Genomic DNA, 18,349 nt, shown 5'->3' with positions numbered 1-18,349 from the left:
TTAATGGTAACTTGATTCAATTTTCTATAGTCTACACACAACCTCATACTCCTATCTTTCTTCTTCCCTAAAAGTATTGGATCTCCCTAAGGTGACACACTAGACCTAATGAATCATATTCCTAGTAAATACACCAACTATTTCTTGGATTCATCCAACTCTAGGGCTAATATCATATATTGTTCTATTGATCTTGGTCAACTTTGTGGCATTAAATCAATGAAAAACTCTAATTCTCTATCCAGGGTAAGCTAGAGACATATTTAGGAAACATATCAAGAAACTCACAAACTACATACATCATCAAAGTTAAATCATCTTCAACCTCTACCTTTGAAGAAAATAAGAGCATGGATCCATGGCCTCTCTTAATTAAATACTTAGGACAAGCTAAAACAAACACGAAACATTCAAACAAAGCTAAATCAATAGTCATAAGTTGGGATTATCCCCCGCTCTTGCAACATCTAACCAAATGTTCAACCTTTCCACATTTAAGACATGTAATTTGTGTTGCATGACACAATTGATCCCCTTGATTGAATCCATCCTTTTCACATCTCTTACTAGTTGAAGTTTGTCCATGCTTATCCTTTGAAATTGTGGATAAAATGTGTAGATTCTTATGAAATTTATTGTCCTTACAGTGGAATTTCTTTCCATCAGAGATAAACTTCTCCTTTGGTTTCAAGGCTTCCATCGCTTTTATATTTTGCTCAGCCACCCTATACTTGTTTACCATGGTGGGGTAGGCACAAATCCTTAGAATTCCAATTAAAGCTTTGCAGCTCAGGCTTAAGTCCTTACTCAAATTTGATTGCTTCCACTCATTTTGAGGATTGTCCCTAAGATAGCAAGAATATCTTGATATAGCTTCAAAATTTGGTGATAGACTCTACAACTAACATATCTCTATGACAAATATGAAGATACTTTGTTTCCTTCTGAATACGAACATTGTGGAGAAAGTATTTTTCTATAAATATCTCTTTAAACTTATCTCAAGTAATAGGAACTCCTTGTGTCAGTAAACCTCCTCTAACACAATTCCACCAATGCTCAAAATCAGACTCAAACATATAAATGTCAAGGTCCACTTTTTGACCATCAACGCATCACATGACAAAGTTTGTCAAGTCCAATATCCAACATAATAGTATGCAATTTTTTTGACTATAACAAGAAATCCTATAAGCCCAAGATTTGATTCTTTTTATAAATAAAAACATAAAATAATAATAAAATTAAATAAAGTAAACCTACACCATAGTCCGATCTAGGTTCGAATTGGCTCTGGTATTAAAAATGTATCACATAGTTACGTGGGTATAACAATTGTGGTAATAACGATTTTTTTTTCTTCATATTTATACATGAGAAAATGTACTATAATAAATAATGAAGTATGCGAAAGAAATAATATTGTAAAATCCTTAAAATAAAACCTTACAGCTAAAAAATTCCTTAATAATAAAATATGGGCATTTAATGACTAATCCTGAAATTAAATACAATGTAGACATGATGCCTACTTATTCTTGATCTACTAACCTAATCTAAGGAAATTAATCTTCTCAAAGGAGTTAAGACTTCTCAACTCTCGACGTCTCCAACGGTCTCAATCTCTAAAAACAACACCTTAATGAGATACTAAATCACAGTGAATAGTACACATAATTTTGAAACAAGTATTATTCTCACCCGGCGCGGTAACCAGAAAAAAATTGATCATGCCATCTGCGTTCTTCCAAAAATATTCTTTAGAAACATACATGATATAACTAAGATGATTCTATAATAACCAATTACTTTCAATAATTAATAAAAACTTATCAATTAAATTAACGATAATTCACATATGTAATAATCAAATAAATCCACTACACATATTTATTATGCAGAAGATAAATTAATCAATTCAATGATTTTTTTATCGTTATATGGAGATATACTACTTCTGTGAAGTGAGTATTATCTCATCATGTGGAGCATCAACTCATCCAGTGTGGAGTACAATACCCATATGCTGGAGTTTAAACATCATCTTATTGTGAAGTTTAAAACTCATCTATATGTGGGGTACAAGACTCATCCGTGTGGATTTTAAACCTCATCTCATTGTGGAGTTTAAAACTCATCTATATGTGGGGTACAAGACCCATCCATGTGGAGTTTAAACATCATCTCATTGTGGAGTTTAAAACTCATCTATATGTAAGGTACAAGACCCATTCGTGTGGAGTTTAAACCTCATCTCATTGTGGAGTTTAAAACTCATCTATATGGAGCGTAAACTCATCTCCAACACATACATTCAAAATAATTCATGTTTTTAACAGCCATATTCGTAAAATCATATTTCATTTGAATATATCATAACAACAATCATTCAAGAAAATATAATAAAATAATCTTTTAAAGAATATATATATATATATATATATATATATATATAATTTGACTAAGTATCCTATATTTTTCCCACTAAATTCTTGGTTGTTACAAATAAAATGAGTACATATTGAGTTCATTTAGGATGGACTCTTTGTTTGACTCCTTAATAATAGATAATTATGTAACAAAAAATTGTTAATAGCTTTGTTTGTTATAATCTGTTTCACAAAAACCTTTAACAAGCAAAACAAACTTCCTATTATTATTTATAAGTCTCTAAGAAACAAAACAACTTACTAATATTACCTTATTTTAAGCAATTATTGATAACAATTAGAGTATTAGTAATAATAATAATAATAATAATAATAATAATAATAATAATAATAATAATAATAATAATAATAATAATAATAATAATAATATAATCATAATAACCTATAAAATTATAATATTTTAAATTTTGAAATTCTAATTGTTTTTAGTCTTTCCATTTTAGAATGTTATATAAACTCTATCTATAAATTAGAATATTTCAAAATTTGAAATTCTAACTATTTAGAATGTTACATCTCTTGCTTATCTTCTTCCACCACAACAATGAAATCATCTTTAATCTTCAACTTCTCTTCCATGTTCTCAAACTCAACCACTTGCTCAAATAACCTCTCACATTGACTTTCAAATCTTTCAATTGAAACCATGTCCATGTTATTCTTCATGAATTCAACTAAAACATCCTTAATATGAAAGTCTTTGTCATCTGATTATTTAGATAGAATTTTAGGATGTAGAATTTGTTCCCAATTAATCTTTTTCATATAACATTCGTCGTCTTCTGCTTCTATGACCAATAGATCTTCATATTCTAGTGGTGGGACATAGTAATCAAAACAAGTTCCATTCCTATGTATTCCTCCACAAAAGTCACACCTAAGAGACCCAATCTGAGGGTTTTATTTTAAAAATATATCTCTTAATATTTGTCCCTCAATTATGCGTAATATAGCAGATATAAAACAAATATCACACTCTTCATATAATTGTAGTAGAATATCATTATTACAATCTTTTATGCTCTACAGCAAATAGTTATCTCAAACAAAGAAGAAACAAACCATTAACACACGATATTAGCAGACTCAACAAATAAAAATAGAAAATACAAGAAAATGTTTTTTTTTCAAAATTAAAAATAAATAAAAAAATTATTGTTGAGCAAAAAATTTCAATTAAGCAGCTAAATTATAACTCAATAGTGAGATGACAATCTCCGGCAACGACGCCAAAAACTTGATAGTATTTCAGCAAGTATACTCAATCGTTGCAAGTAATAATTAAAACGGTAGTACCAAGTGTCGAACTCAATGATCGCGTTTTATTATTGAATTATATTTAATTACTAAAATTGAATAAAAAATTTCCGAATGGATTGCAATAATAGTTAAAACTAACAACGGTAATAAAATTGATCCTTTATAATAAGAAAAATGTCATGGATGAGTTTCACTTTGAATCCAACCTTGATTCCTAATTTGATCCTGGTTACTAAATTTCTTTTTTGAATTATTACCGAATTCTCTTTATTATTCTTGCTCTAATGTCTTAGTGACAGAACCTTTAATTCCAAAATAACTCATAATTTCTTAATAGATTTAAGATTAGAATTAAGCTATAACTCATGATGGATCATTGTTGTTGGCTCACATACAACAATGAGAGATGCTACATAACCACCACATTGTGAGAAAACCTTTTGATAAAAGAAGATGATCATCTCAAGTCAAAGTTGACTTTGATAACATTGTTGGATCATGAGGAGCCCAAATGACCAAAAAGTTATCCACATTAGATTTGGACACCAAATATTCACTCAAAATTTTAAAATAATGAGTATACAGGTCTCATTACTTATATGGATCTATCTATTCATCAACTATCAACGAAATAAGATATCCGTATACAGTTGTGCATCAATGAAATAAATCATTTGACTACCACCAGAGGCGGAGCTTCATAGGGACAGGGGGGGGGGGCCATGGCCACCAAAAAAAAAAAAAATTTATAGGTAAAATGACTAAACTGCCCTACTTAAAACTAAATAATTACAGAAATACCTAAACCTAATTTTATTTTCTCTTTCTTCCCCTCTCGCATTCAGCCTCCTTATCTCCCTCTTTTTCCCCTCTCTCTTGCATTCAGCCTCCCTCTCTCCCTCTTCCATAATCAGTTGACGACGGTTGCCTCTGCCAAATAAACCAATCGCTCCTCCTCTGTGCCAGTCAAACGAACCGCGCGACCGCCTCCGACAAACGAATCGCTCCTCTGCTCGCTGCGGGCCTGCGACCGCCTCTGCCTCCGTGGCCGTTCGTCGCTCTCGCCTCTCTGTTCGCCGCAACTCTCTAGATCGCGTTGCTACTTTGTTCAAAAGGTTCAAATTTCTATTTTGTTATTGCTGATTTTTGTTAGGTAGTGCTGATTTTTGTTAGATTTGATTAATGTATGCATGAAATTTAAAGCTTGTATTGTTAGTGTTGAGTTTGAAGCTTTGATTTGGAGTTTGCAATTTTAATTTGAAGTTTCAATTAGACGTTAGTGCTGATTTTTCTTTAGAGTTTTTGTGTTGCACGTTTGATTTTATATCAATATAAAGTGTTTGAGTTTTTTATCGCACATAAAGTGTTTGATTTTATGCCTATATAAAGATATTTGAGTTTTGTTGCATTTTTGCTTGAGTTTTTGTGTTGCACATAAGATGTTTGATTTTATATAAATATAAAGTGTTTGAGATTTTTGTCGCACATAAGGTGTTTGATTTTATGTCTATATAAAGTGTTTGAATATTTTTGTTGCATATAAGATGTTTGAGTTTTGTTGCATTTTTGTTTGAGTTTTTGTGTTGCACATAAGATGTTTGATTTTATATAAATATAAAGTGTTTGAGATTTTTGTCGCACATAAGGTGTTTGATTTTATGTCTATATAAAGTGTTTGAATATTTTTGTTGCATATAAGATGTTTGAGTTTTGTTGCATTTTTGTTTGAGTTTTTGTGTTGCACATAAGATGTTTGATTTTATATAAATATAAAGTGTTTGAGATTTTTGTCGCACATAAGGTGTTTGATTTTATGTCTATATAAAGTGTTTGAATATTTTTGTTGCATATAAGATGTTTGAGTTTTGTTGCATTTTTGTTTGAGTTTTTGTGTTGCACATAAGATGTTTGATTTTATATAAATATAAAGTGTTTGAGATTTTTGTCGCACATAAGGTGTTTGATTTTATGTCTATATAAAGTGTTTGAATATTTTTGTTGCATATAAGATGTTTGAGTTTTGTTGCATTTTTGTTTGAGTTTTTGTGTTGCACATAAGATGTTTGATTTTATATAAATATAAAGTGTTTGAGATTTTTGTCGCACATAAGGTGTTTGATTTTATGTCTATATAAAGTGTTTGAATATTTTTGTTGCATATAAGATGTTTGAGTTTTGTTGCATTTTTGTTTGAGTTTTTGTGTTGCACATAAGATGTTTGATTTTATATAAATATAAAGTGTTTGAGATTTTTGTCGCACATAAGGTGTTTGATTTTATGTCTATATAAAGTGTTTGAATATTTTTGTTGCATATAAGATGTTTGAGTTTTGTTGCATTTTTGTTTGAGTTTTTGTGTTGCACATAAGATGTTTGATTTTATATAAATATAAAGTGTTTGAGATTTTTGTCGCACATAAGGTGTTTGATTTTATGTCTATATAAAGTGTTTGAATATTTTTGTTGCATATAAGATGTTTGAGTTTTGTTGCATTTTTGTTTGAGTTTTTGTGTTGCACATAAGATGTTTGATTTTATATAAATATAAAGTGTTTGAGATTTTTGTCGCACATAAGGTGTTTGATTTTATGTCTATATAAAGTGTTTGAATATTTTTGTTGCATATAAGATGTTTGAGTTTTGTTGCATTTTTGTTTGAGTTTTTGTGTTGCACATAAGATGTTTGATTTTATATAAATATAAAGTGTTTGAGATTTTTGTCGCACATAAGGTGTTTGATTTTATGTCTATATAAAGTGTTTGAATATTTTTGTTGCATATAAGATGTTTGAGTTTTGTTGCATTTTTGTTTGAGTTTTTGTGTTGCACATAAGATGTTTGATTTTATATAAATATAAAGTGTTTGAGATTTTTGTCGCACATAAGGTGTTTGATTTTATGTCTATATAAAGTGTTTGAATATTTTTGTTGCATATAAGATGTTTGAGTTTTGTTGCATTTTTGTTTGAGTTTTTGTGTTGCACATAAGATGTTTGATTTTATATAAATATAAAGTGTTTGAGATTTTTGTCGCACATAAGGTGTTTGATTTTATGTCTATATAAAGTGTTTGAATATTTTTGTTGCATATAAGATGTTTGAGTTTTGTTGCATTTTTGTTTGAGTTTTTGTGTTGCACATAAGATGTTTGATTTTATATAAATATAAAGTGTTTGAGATTTTTGTTTATATTTATCTTGCATTTGATGAAAAAAATTATGGGGATAACTGATATACTTTGTCAAGCCTTACAACAACAATCTCAGGATATAGTTAATGCCATGTGTTTGGTTGGAACAACAAAGTATCTTATTCAAGTATTGAGAGAAGATGGTTGGGATGCATTATTTACTGAAGTGAAGAACTTTTGTGAAAAACATGATATTGAAATTCCTGATCTCAACGATGTTCATTCAACAACAAAATTTGGACGATCTCGTCTTCAACAAGGTCAGGTTACAATAGAGCATTATTTTAGAGTTGAAATATTTTTTACTGCCATTGATCAACAATTACAAGAGTTGAATAACAGATTTAGTGAGCAAGCAATAGATTTGTTAACTCTAAGGTGTGCTTTGACTCCTAAGGATAATTATAAATCTTTTAACATTGAAAAAATTTGCACTCTAGTTGAAAAATATTACCATATGGATTTCAACATGCAAGAGAAGATTAATTTGAAATTTCAACTCCAACATTTCTTAATTGATGCTCGTCAAGATTTAAATTTGAAGAATTTATCAACTATCCAAGAATTGTGCTCATGTTTGATTGCAACTAAAAAGACGCAAAATTTCTACTTGATTGATAGACTACTTCGTCTTATCATGACTCTTCCGGTTTCTACTGCCACAACTGAAAGATCTTTTTCAGCAATGAAAATTATTAAATCAAGGTTAAGAAACAAGATGGAAGATAACTTTTTGGCAGATACCATGACGATTTATATTGAAAGGGAAATTGCTACAAGTATCACTTCTGAGTCTATTATTGATGATTTCAAGTTAATTAAAGAGCGTAGATCATTACTTTAAAGTATTCTTAAATCATATAGTTAAATTATTTGATATTTCACTTTGTGTTTATTACAACTTAATTTTTTGCTATATAATATTATTTATATATTTAATTTTTATGTCAGCCACCCCAACCTTTTCGGTCAAGATCTGCCACTGACTACCACATTGTAGAAAACTTCCAATACAAAATATTAGTCATTTGTAATTAAATGATAGACTCTAATACTAAAGTGGAAATGTCCGTAGAACTTAAAACACATGAAAAAAGAAATCTTGATAAGAGGCTAACAACAAGCACCAAATAATTTAAATATTAAATTTTCACAAAATATCTTAAGACAATGAATTCCCTAATTTACATGCAGGTGAACACCGACATTTTTATCAAATACAGTTATTTACTCGCTGTTCTCCAAAACAAAACACTTAGGAAGTGATGCCTTTAGCAAATTTATGGAATACATATAAATTTCACTCTATATATCTCATTACTTATCTCTAAAGTATCTGAGATTGGGCATACATGGGTGACACGTGCTGTTTTTAAGGTCCAAAAATAGAATCGTAAAAGAAGTTTTGCATAAAAAATTACTATAAATAACTTTTTAATCATAATATTTATACTCATTACTCAAGCCCCGAATCCGGATAGAAACATAAATCTATCCAGCTACACTACAGTTTTTTTTTTTTCTCTTTTAAATTCATCTTTTAATTGTTTAACTTATTTTTTATTTGAGTTTTATTCCGTAATTATTTTTATTTTATTTTATTCTCTTAACTATATTTTTATTAATCAAGTTAGTTATTTATGTGAATTTTGATAAAAAAAAGTTAAGTTTTGTCAATTTTTATCTTCAAACCCATAAACGGTACGAATTTCAAAGTCATAAATATGATGAATTTTTTGGATTTTTAAATTGAAGAAAATTATAAATTTTTAGTTTTATAAGTTTGAATATAAGTTGAAAATTTCAAAGTCATAAGTTTGAATATAAGTTGATAAAAATTAACGAAAGAGATCAACTTGACCGACACAAATATAGTTAAAAGGTCAAAGCGGAGTGAAGAATAATTAAAGGAAAATTTGATAATAAATTAAGGGACCAATTTTTTTTCTTCTATTTTTTTTAAAATAAAATAAAAAAAACTACTTATTACTTACGACTCCATGTGTGCTTGTGTTTATCGAATTTTTGTTCTAATAGCAAAATGACATTGAAGGAACGTGTATTTAGCAAAATGTGTGCTTGTTATTATTTTTTTTTGCATTTATTTAAATCACATCATGCCTCAAGATCACATTTGCAACAATTGTACCTGAAATATATGATCATAAATGGCGTAGTACAGCTTTAAAAAAATGAAATTTCATCAAATTTTGAACCAAAATTCTGTTTTGGGGACTAAAATTGGGGAGAAACAAAATGGGGGACTACTTTCGCGATTCAGCTAAAATATGAGGACCAAAACTGCAATTAAGCCAATAGAGAATCACTAATTTTATTTCGAAAAGTATATAATATATAATTAATCACACAAAGGTTGGGGATTTCTTCTAAATTCTAAAACAACTAAACTACGTAAGCACCCATTTATATATGATCAATTGAACCGGAAGAACTACAATAAGGATTAATTTGTGATCGATTGAATTGTGATTATATCATTGAACTACAAAAGTTCAACATTTGTGTCTGGATCAGATGAACTACAATGATGATTAACTTGTCATTAGTTGAACTGTGGTTTATTCGTTGGGCCACAATGATTTGACTTTTCATCTAATTGTATTAACTTCACGGAGGAATAAGTTTTAATCAGTTGAATTGTGGTTAGTTCATTAATGGACTACAAAAGTTTGACATTTCATCTAATCAGATGAACTACACTAAAGATTAACTTGTGATTAGTTGAACTGTGATTAATTCATTGGTTTACAAATGTTTGACTTTTCATTTGAATAAGATGACTTTATAATCAATGATACGTGATTAGTTCATTGCACTACAAAAGTTTAATTTTTCATTTGAATTAAATGAATTACAATGAGAATTAATTAGTGATCAATTGAATTGTGGTTTTTCATTGAACTATAAAGGATCAACATTTGTAATTGGAATCACATGAATTCAGAGGAGGATTTATCTGTCATAAGTTGAAATGTGGCCAGTTTACTTGACTACAAATGTACCATTTTTTATTTTAATTAATAGAAATATTCGAACTATTTGTTATGATTTTCTTAAAAATAATTTTTAAAGCATTTCATATTTTTTATATAATTTTTTTTAAAATATATAGTTTTAAAATAAAAATATTTAAATGAGAAGTTAGTATGAATAGCTCCTCATAAAAAATTATTTTAAATTTTTTGTATTTATGTTATAATTTTTTTATAAAAAAATCTTGAAATTCATAAAATAGAAGTTGAATTGAGTAACTTCTCATAAAAATCATTTTTGAGAAGTTTTTAAAAAAAGAAAAAAATAATACCTTATTTATTGAATGTCAAAATTATTTTTTTAATCGGTGATAAATGAGTCTAAAATAGTTTCTACTATTTTTTGGCAGTTTCTCACAAAATTAATTTTTAAAAGCTTAAAGTTAAAATCAATTTATTTTAATCTTTATCAAATAATTCAATATAATTTATAGATAATAATTTTTAATTTTAATCTTATTTTTTATTAAGGGATAACATAATTAATTCATCACATTATATTTTTAAAAAGTTTCCACCATCCAAAATTTTGTTCCGCTTTCCCATTTCAGTCTCCCACTAATGGCGTTAAGTAGAGCAAAAAATATGTGCCTCTTGAAAATCAAAACACTAATTTGAAACCAGAAAACCTCATTAAATGAAAGTAGAGATAAATATAATATCAATAAATATAGATAAAAATCTGTAAAATACCTACATTTGACATGGATAAATTACATATCTTTAAAGGTAACCTTAGTCTCGACTTTAATATTTTACTTTTTAATTAATTAATGTGTGTGTATATATATTTATTATATGAATATAAGAATAGTTAGAGAGGGCCAGTTTTCTTGTTTAATTAAACAAATGGTTGAAAACTTATGTCGAGTATCTCTCCAACTTTTTGACTACATTGTACTCTGTCACGAAAAAGAAACTCACCAAGAAAATAATAAACCTAAGTACTAATTTATTTTAATCTTTAGCAAATAATTCAATATAATTTATAGATAATAATTTTTAATTTTAATCTTATTTTTTATTAAGGGATAACATAATTAATTCATCACATTATATTTTTAAAAAGTTTCCACCATCCAAAATTTTGTTCCGCTTTCCCATTTCAGTCTCCCACTAATGGCGTTAAGTAGAGCAAAAAATATGTGCCTCTTGAAAATCAAAACACTAATTTGAAACCAGAAAACCTCATTAAATGAAAGTAGAGATAAATATAATATCAATAAATATAGATAAAAATCTGTAAAATACCTACATTTGACATGGATAAATTACATATCTTTAAAGGTAACCTTAGTCTCGACTTTAATATTTTACTTTTTAATTAATTAATGTGTGTGTATATATATTTATTATATGAATATAAGAATAGTTAGAGAGGGCCAGTTTTCTTGTTTAATTAAACAAATGGTTGAAAACTTATGTCGAGTATCTCTCCAACTTTTTGACTACATTGTACTCTGTCACGAAAAAGAAACTCACCAAGAAAATAATAAACCTAAGTACTAGTAATGAATAACTACCATTGAAATTAAACCCTTTGTTATGATATCAATCAATTATATCACTAAAGAAAAAGAAACCCAAAATTTTCCTTCCACCAAAAACCCCTAAAATTTTCTCATGGGAGAACAAGAGAAGAACAAGAACAACAACAAGAAGCAAAAACACCAACACCCAAATGACCAAAAAACCAAACAAACCTCAGATTTCTCCTTCAAACCAAGTTATGATGTAAAAGGTATAAGATTTGGTGGCCAATTCATAGTAAAATCATTTCCAATTAGAAGAGCAAGACCCTTAGAACTTCTCAAAGTTCTTTCTTTTCCACCAACAAACAACAAAACCAACAAATCAAAAGACAAACTTCCTTTCCCTTCAACAACAGCTTTCTTGCCAACAAATTTCACAATCTTGGCTCATCAAGCATGGCACACACTAACCTTAGGACTTGGTTCAAAGAAATCAAAAGTTGTTGTCTTTGTTTTTGAAACTGAAGAAATGAAAGGTGATGTTGATAGAATTTGGCCACATGAGATTTCACTTGGTGATGTTAACAAGAAACTCATAAAGGGTCTTGTTGGTTTTGAAATGGCTAGATTCAAATTCAGAAAAGGGTGCTTGACTTTTTATGTCTATGCTGTTAGAAAAATTGGAAGCTTTGGTTTTGTTTGTTCTGAAGATCTAAAGACTATTCTTCAATCTGTTGTTGAGCTTAAAGATTTCTTGGATCACACTGTTATGCTTTCTATGCCAAATCAAAGAACCATTAGTTACTCTCATAATAATCAGGTTGCTATGGCTCATTAGATTCTTGCTGCAATGTCAGACAAATTAATATCAAACACCAAAATGATTTAGGTTGACAGGTCACTTTCAACCTAAATTTTGTTCTTGTTTGATATTATTATATTGTGTTCGACATTGCAGCAGGATAGATATATATGATCAGTTATCAAAGTTCAAATATTTTATATTTTATATAAATGTGTTTTTTTATCTCTTCATCACATTGACAACATTATTGTTCTTATTTTTGTTAGGATGTTAACTTGTTTTCTTTTTTTTTAGAATTTTTGGGAGGTTTTTTATTGGTTTATTTGTTGATTATCTTGCTTGATTTGTAATTGTTTTTTTGGATTTGGGGGAAAAGAAAGTGTAATTTTAGAATGAATAATTTTGGGGATTGAATGGAAGTTTATTGTACAATTGAAGTTGAATTTGTCCTTTTTACCGACAGATATTGATGCAAAATTTGTCATAGGAGCAGAAGAGTTAGGACAACATTTGTTCTTGCTAGCTAGCCTAATTGTTTTTAGCTATTCCAGGCATTGCAAAATCACTATCTAGCATACCCTGAATTCATGACATTATAAATACTCCTAATTTATCTTGCACTTGTTGAACATGAAAATTGAAAATGTTACTTTTAAATGTCTTCTTAAATGCTAATTATTAGCACAACACAGTTTTCATTGTTGTTGTTTTTCCAGATCGTAGATTATTCAGGAAATCATATTATTATGTGGCCTAGTAATTATTTATATATATTTTTTTTTATGAATTCTATAAAGGTTGAGTCTAGAAGAAAGGGTTAGCCTTCTACAACTTGATGAATTTTCGTTTAATTTTTGATGTGTCTCAAATAAAAGTATCTATGATCGAGATAATTTATAGTAAAAAAAAATTATATTTTATTTGTATGAGATAGTCCTATACATTTATATATCTCTATGCATATTAATGTAACATTAGAAGAGCCCATTTTTTTATAGTTAACAAAATAGGGGAAATGGTTGAAAATTTTAGTCGAATATAGTAAAGAAATTTTAAGGATGTACTCATGAATTTCTTGAGGCATTGATTATATTGTATTTTATATATATATTATAACTTTTTTAAGAAAATTCAATATATATTTAATTTTTTAATATATAACATTTTTTATTTATGTTTAGCAAATTATTTATTTTATTTTTTAAACAGTGTTATTTAACTTTTGCTTTTTATATAAGGTGTATATATACAATGTAATGCAAACTTTTTCAATGATTTAATACAAACTTTTTTTTGGGTACATATGGAATACACACTTTATTTATTCATTTTTGGTACAGAGAGCCTGCAATTTCTGTATAATATAAATCTTGGGTACAGATACTGCTCAATTCATTTTTTCCCCTGCAAATTAGTTCATGGTAAATTGTGCCAATGTCTAACCCGTGATCCATGAACCATCCATTTTTAAATGTTACAAATTAGTATTTTATAAGTAGCAAAATGCCAAATAATCTCGAATTGTGAAAAAAGATCATGTATACACTATTCTAGCTTGGGAAATGCATCTAGTAAAATATTGGTTTATAACTGTGACTATAAGTTATGGGGAATATCCAACTACATAGAAAATTAAATATGGAAAAATAGTACTCTTTAGCACAATGTAATAGTCAGGATAGGATCCATTGAGAAGCAACAATAACCAACCTTTTCCTCTTCATAAAGTTTCTAATTGTTCAAAAAAGTAGAGAAAAATAAAATAAAATAAAATAAATGAGACCATATTTCTTTTTCCCCTCTGCCCACCTGTGGCTTTAATCATGGCATGGGAAGGACCCATGTTACTTTAATCTTCACAAGATTCATGGACATCTCTGTCTATTGATGCTTGTAGCTGCAGTCCTTTACCTTAGATATTGAAGTTGTGTGTGTTTGAAGTTTTTTGACTTAATAAATGTGTTAGCCTCTAGGTGGTTCCACCATATGAGTCATTATAAAATGTCACATGTTAAAACATGCACTTTAAAAAGACAGGCAACTTATGGAAGGAGTTACAAGCATATGGTCCGGTTCGGTTCCGCAAATTAACATGATTGAATTAAATTATTAATATTTTTCTATAAAAAACATAAATATTATCAAAGTTTTAAATAGTTGTTTTGGTCGTAGCTGCATTAAAAAAAACTTAAATTTTAAATTGTTGTATGGATTGTGGCTGTTTAAAAAGATTTCACGATTTCCATAGTTACAATGTTGCAGTAGAATATAATTGTCGATAAGAATAGGTTATATTAAACTAGACTTTGAATGACTTAGTCTAGTGTGTGCTGTACGTTCTATCATAAATTTTTTGTTCCGTTTGACCTTATTATAATTTAAAATTCTATTTTACATTAAAACTTTTAAATAATACATTTTATATTTTGTAAATAGGTTAAATTAAGTTTTAATATATAAATAAAATTAATAAAATAAATAATAAATATAAGAAAAACTAATAAAATTATACTTTATCTTACTCCATAAATACTAAGTTCGAGTCTAATCTATTTAAATTAGTAAATTTAAAAAAAAATTGAACCTAGTAATTTTATTAAACATATTAGACCAGACTATATTTTAAGTAATTCAAGTCATAAAACTGTGACGAAATATCTAACCTATTTCTATTCCTAATTGTCGTGGTGTAGTTAATAACAACAATGTAACAAATTATTTGTACAATCTTATATTATATTGTGAATATTAGTTGAGAGATGAAATAATAGTTGTTAGATCTATTAAAATATAATTTATCCTAAAAAATGTTTTTGTTCTTTTGGATTGAAAAACCGTGATTCTCATATATTTGTTTTATGAACGAGGTTTAGTTGCAATTGTGGTGTTTTGTCGCAACTCTTTTTTGGTGATTTTTCTTCACTGCATTAAAACAGAGAATCATGGTAATGGACGATACCATTGTCTCAGTTGTGTACCTTTAAAAAAAAATATTGGATCATATTTTGTTCACCAAATATTTAGTCTTTTGAATAGAGATAGCAATTGGTATTTGGTAGTGTATAGGTAGAGTATTATAATACTCATCTCAACCCGTACATAGACTTATACCTGTGTAGTTAGCAATTTTAGTACTCATATAATATTCATCCTTGTATTCATTACACGTGTTTTAATTAAAATAAGTCGATAAATCACAATATATCAAATCATTTGATTAATATTAAAATTATTAAAAATTCTTTAATATTAAATAATGAAAATTACAAAGTAAAGTATTTATAACCAAAAGATTTTCTATAAAACAACATATCCAAACATTTTAAATTAATAAATATTATAGTAAACATCCAAATAATAAATCTATATTAGTTAATCACAATTTTAATTTGTTTGACAATATATAGTCGATTAAAATTATAAAATCATGATAATAACACAAACTGTTATGTAATAAATATATACATGTTACAATTGTTAATTACTTATATTTTTTTCACATTCATATAAATAAAATAATATTGCTACCCACACTCTTATTTTTACTACTCATACTCTTCAAATTTTTTATAAAAATAAAATACCTAAAATGTCTTTGTTTATTTATAACATTTTAAAACATATCTCTATCACCATTCATAGCCTCATAACTCACATATCACAACTCATCCATAACTCACTCATCATAACTCACATTACAAGAAAAACACCATTTTGTGGCCAACTTTATAAATATTTTGTGGCCGAATAAAACCCTCACAAATTAATGACCGAAAAAGCCCTCACAAATGTCAAAATTGAAATTGGTCTTTATTTGTGGCCGAAAAAGCCCTCACAAATTTTTAAATATTTAACTGGATTTTGTGGCTGCCTAAGCCCTCACAAAATCACAATATTTAATATTTTGTGGCCGAATAAAACCCTCACAAATTAATGACCGAAAAAGCCCTCACAAATGTCAAAATTGAAATTGGTCTTTATTTGTGGCCGAAAAAGCCCTCACAAATTTTTAAATATTTAACTGGATTTTGTGGCTGCCTAAGCCCTCACAAAATCACAATATTTAATATTTTGTGGCCGAATAAAACCCTCACAAATTAATGACCGAAAAAGCCCTCACAAATGTCAAAATTGAAATTGGTCTTTATTTGTGGCCGAAAAAGCCCTCACAAATTTTTAAATATTTAACTGGATTTTGTGGCTGCCTAAGCCCTCACAAAATCACAATATTTAATATTTTGTGGCCGAATAAAACCCTCACAAATTAATGACCGAAAAAGCCCTCACAAATGTCAAAATTGAAATTGGTCTTTATTTGTGGCCGAAAAAGCCCTCACAAATTTTTAAATATTTAACTGGATTTTGTGGCTGCCTAAGCCCTCACAAAATCACAATATTTAATATTTTGTGGCCGAATAAAACCCTCACAAATTAATGACCGAAAAAGCCCTCACAAATGTCAAAATTGAAATTGGTTGTGAGGGCTTTCACAGCCACAAAAAATCAATTTTGTGAGGGCCAAATCCGTCAAAAAGGCAGACGGGACAAGTGGCATTTGTGGCTGCAAAGGCCGCGACAAAGGAGGCCCAATACAGCTGGTGTTTGTGGCCGCTTAGGCCGTCACAACTGATTGTACCGTTGGAGTTTCTGGCGGCAAAGGCCGCCACAAATGGCATTATAGCCGTTGGCTTTTCTGGCCGCCCAGACCGCCACAAACGTCATGTATCCATTGGCATTGTGGCTGCTTTGGCCGCCACAAATGCTCAACGTGACCCTATATATATTTTTCTCCCCTCCTCCTTCATTTTTTCACATCCAACTTTTGTATTGATATATATATTATATTGATAATAATATATTATATATTATTGTATTGTATTGATAATAATATATTATATTGTATTGATATATATATATAATTTTATTTCGGTTTATATATATTTATTGTATTGGTAATAATATATTATATTGTGTGCAGATGCATGCTCCCCTAATTGACATATAAATATGTCAAAATTTATATATAATGCTTTTGAAAAATAAAGCAATTAATATATAAAACATCGATATATATATATATATATATATATATATATATGGATTTATACCGTAGTTGGATGTACGATAGGAATTTTCCTGGAAGAAAGGGTCTTAAACAACGTTTTGCTAACAAGGTTGAAGACTTTCTGAATTTTGCGAGAGTGCAACAAATTGTCCAAGATGAAGGGGGAATGAGATGTCCATGTTGTTTATGTCGATGTAGACGGTTTAAAAGTGAAGATGAAATAAGAGTGCATTTGTATGCAGATGGATTTATGCCTAACTACTGGATTTGGACTAATCATGGAGAAGAGTCTCCAGCGGCGCCTAATACTAGTACATCTATGGAGAATTATAACACAGGTCCTTCAAGTAGTACTACCATGTTAGGTATAGATTATTATAACTATCAACACTTTGAGGCGATGAATGATATGATCTCGGATGCTGTTGGGGTTAATTTGTCATTCAATGAAGATCAATATGACGATACCGATGGACTTCCCAATGAAGAAGCTCAGAGATTTTATGGTCTTTTGAAAGAGACAAATAAACCGTTGTTTGAAGGTTCTTCAAACTCAAAGTTATCAATGTGTATTAGACTATTAGGTCTAAAGTCTCAATTTCATGTTCCTGATTTAGCTTTGGATTTCATGACTAAAATGATGCTAGATGCAACACCTGTTAGAGATGGTTTGCCGCAAAGTTATTATGATGCGAAACGGTTAGTGTCAAAGTTAGGATTAGGTGTCAAGAGGATTGATTGTTGTGTTAAAGGTTGCATGTTGTATTATGACAATGAATTTGGTATGAATGATGCTAACTTAGTTGAATGCAAGTTTTGTCAACAACCAAGGTATCACCAAAGGAATAACTCTAGGGTAAGTAGGGGAAAATCAATTCCAAGGAAAGCAATGTTTTACCTACCTATTGTATCAAGATTGCAAAGATTGTTTGCATCAATACAAACTGCAGTAAATATGACGTGGCATTACGAGAATAGAAGAAATTCAAGAGAGTTGTGACATCCGTCTGATGGTCAGGCATGGAAACACTTTGATCAAATGCATCCTGATTTT

General features: G+C 28.7%; 2 protein-coding genes across 2 annotated transcripts; both read left to right on the top strand.

Moving 5' to 3' along the window:
• The first annotated feature begins 3,657 nt into the window (after positions 1-3,657).
• Positions 3,658-7,744, top strand: LOC101499580 (uncharacterized). The gene is made up of 3 exons (XM_004516848.2): positions 3,658-3,705; positions 4,677-4,805; positions 6,881-7,744. Exons 1-3 carry the CDS (start codon positions 3,658-3,660, stop codon positions 7,742-7,744), a joined length of 1,041 nt encoding a protein of 346 aa, XP_004516905.2.
• Positions 7,745-11,348: 3,604 nt separating this feature from the next.
• On the top strand, positions 11,349-12,739 carry LOC101499263 (uncharacterized). Its single transcript, XM_004516847.4, has one exon. The coding sequence runs from the start codon at positions 11,577-11,579 to the stop codon at positions 12,261-12,263; it is 687 nt and encodes a 228-aa protein (XP_004516904.1). The 5' UTR covers positions 11,349-11,576; the 3' UTR covers positions 12,264-12,739.
• The last annotated feature ends 5,610 nt before the right edge of the window (positions 12,740-18,349 follow it).

This window comes from Cicer arietinum, chromosome 3 (genome assembly GCF_000331145.2).
Source record: "Cicer arietinum cultivar CDC Frontier isolate Library 1 chromosome 3, Cicar.CDCFrontier_v2.0, whole genome shotgun sequence".
NCBI classification, from domain to species: Eukaryota; Viridiplantae; Streptophyta; class Magnoliopsida; order Fabales; family Fabaceae; genus Cicer; species Cicer arietinum.
Note: the sequence above shows the minus strand (reverse complement) of the source record. Positions and strands in the feature narration are given on the sequence as shown.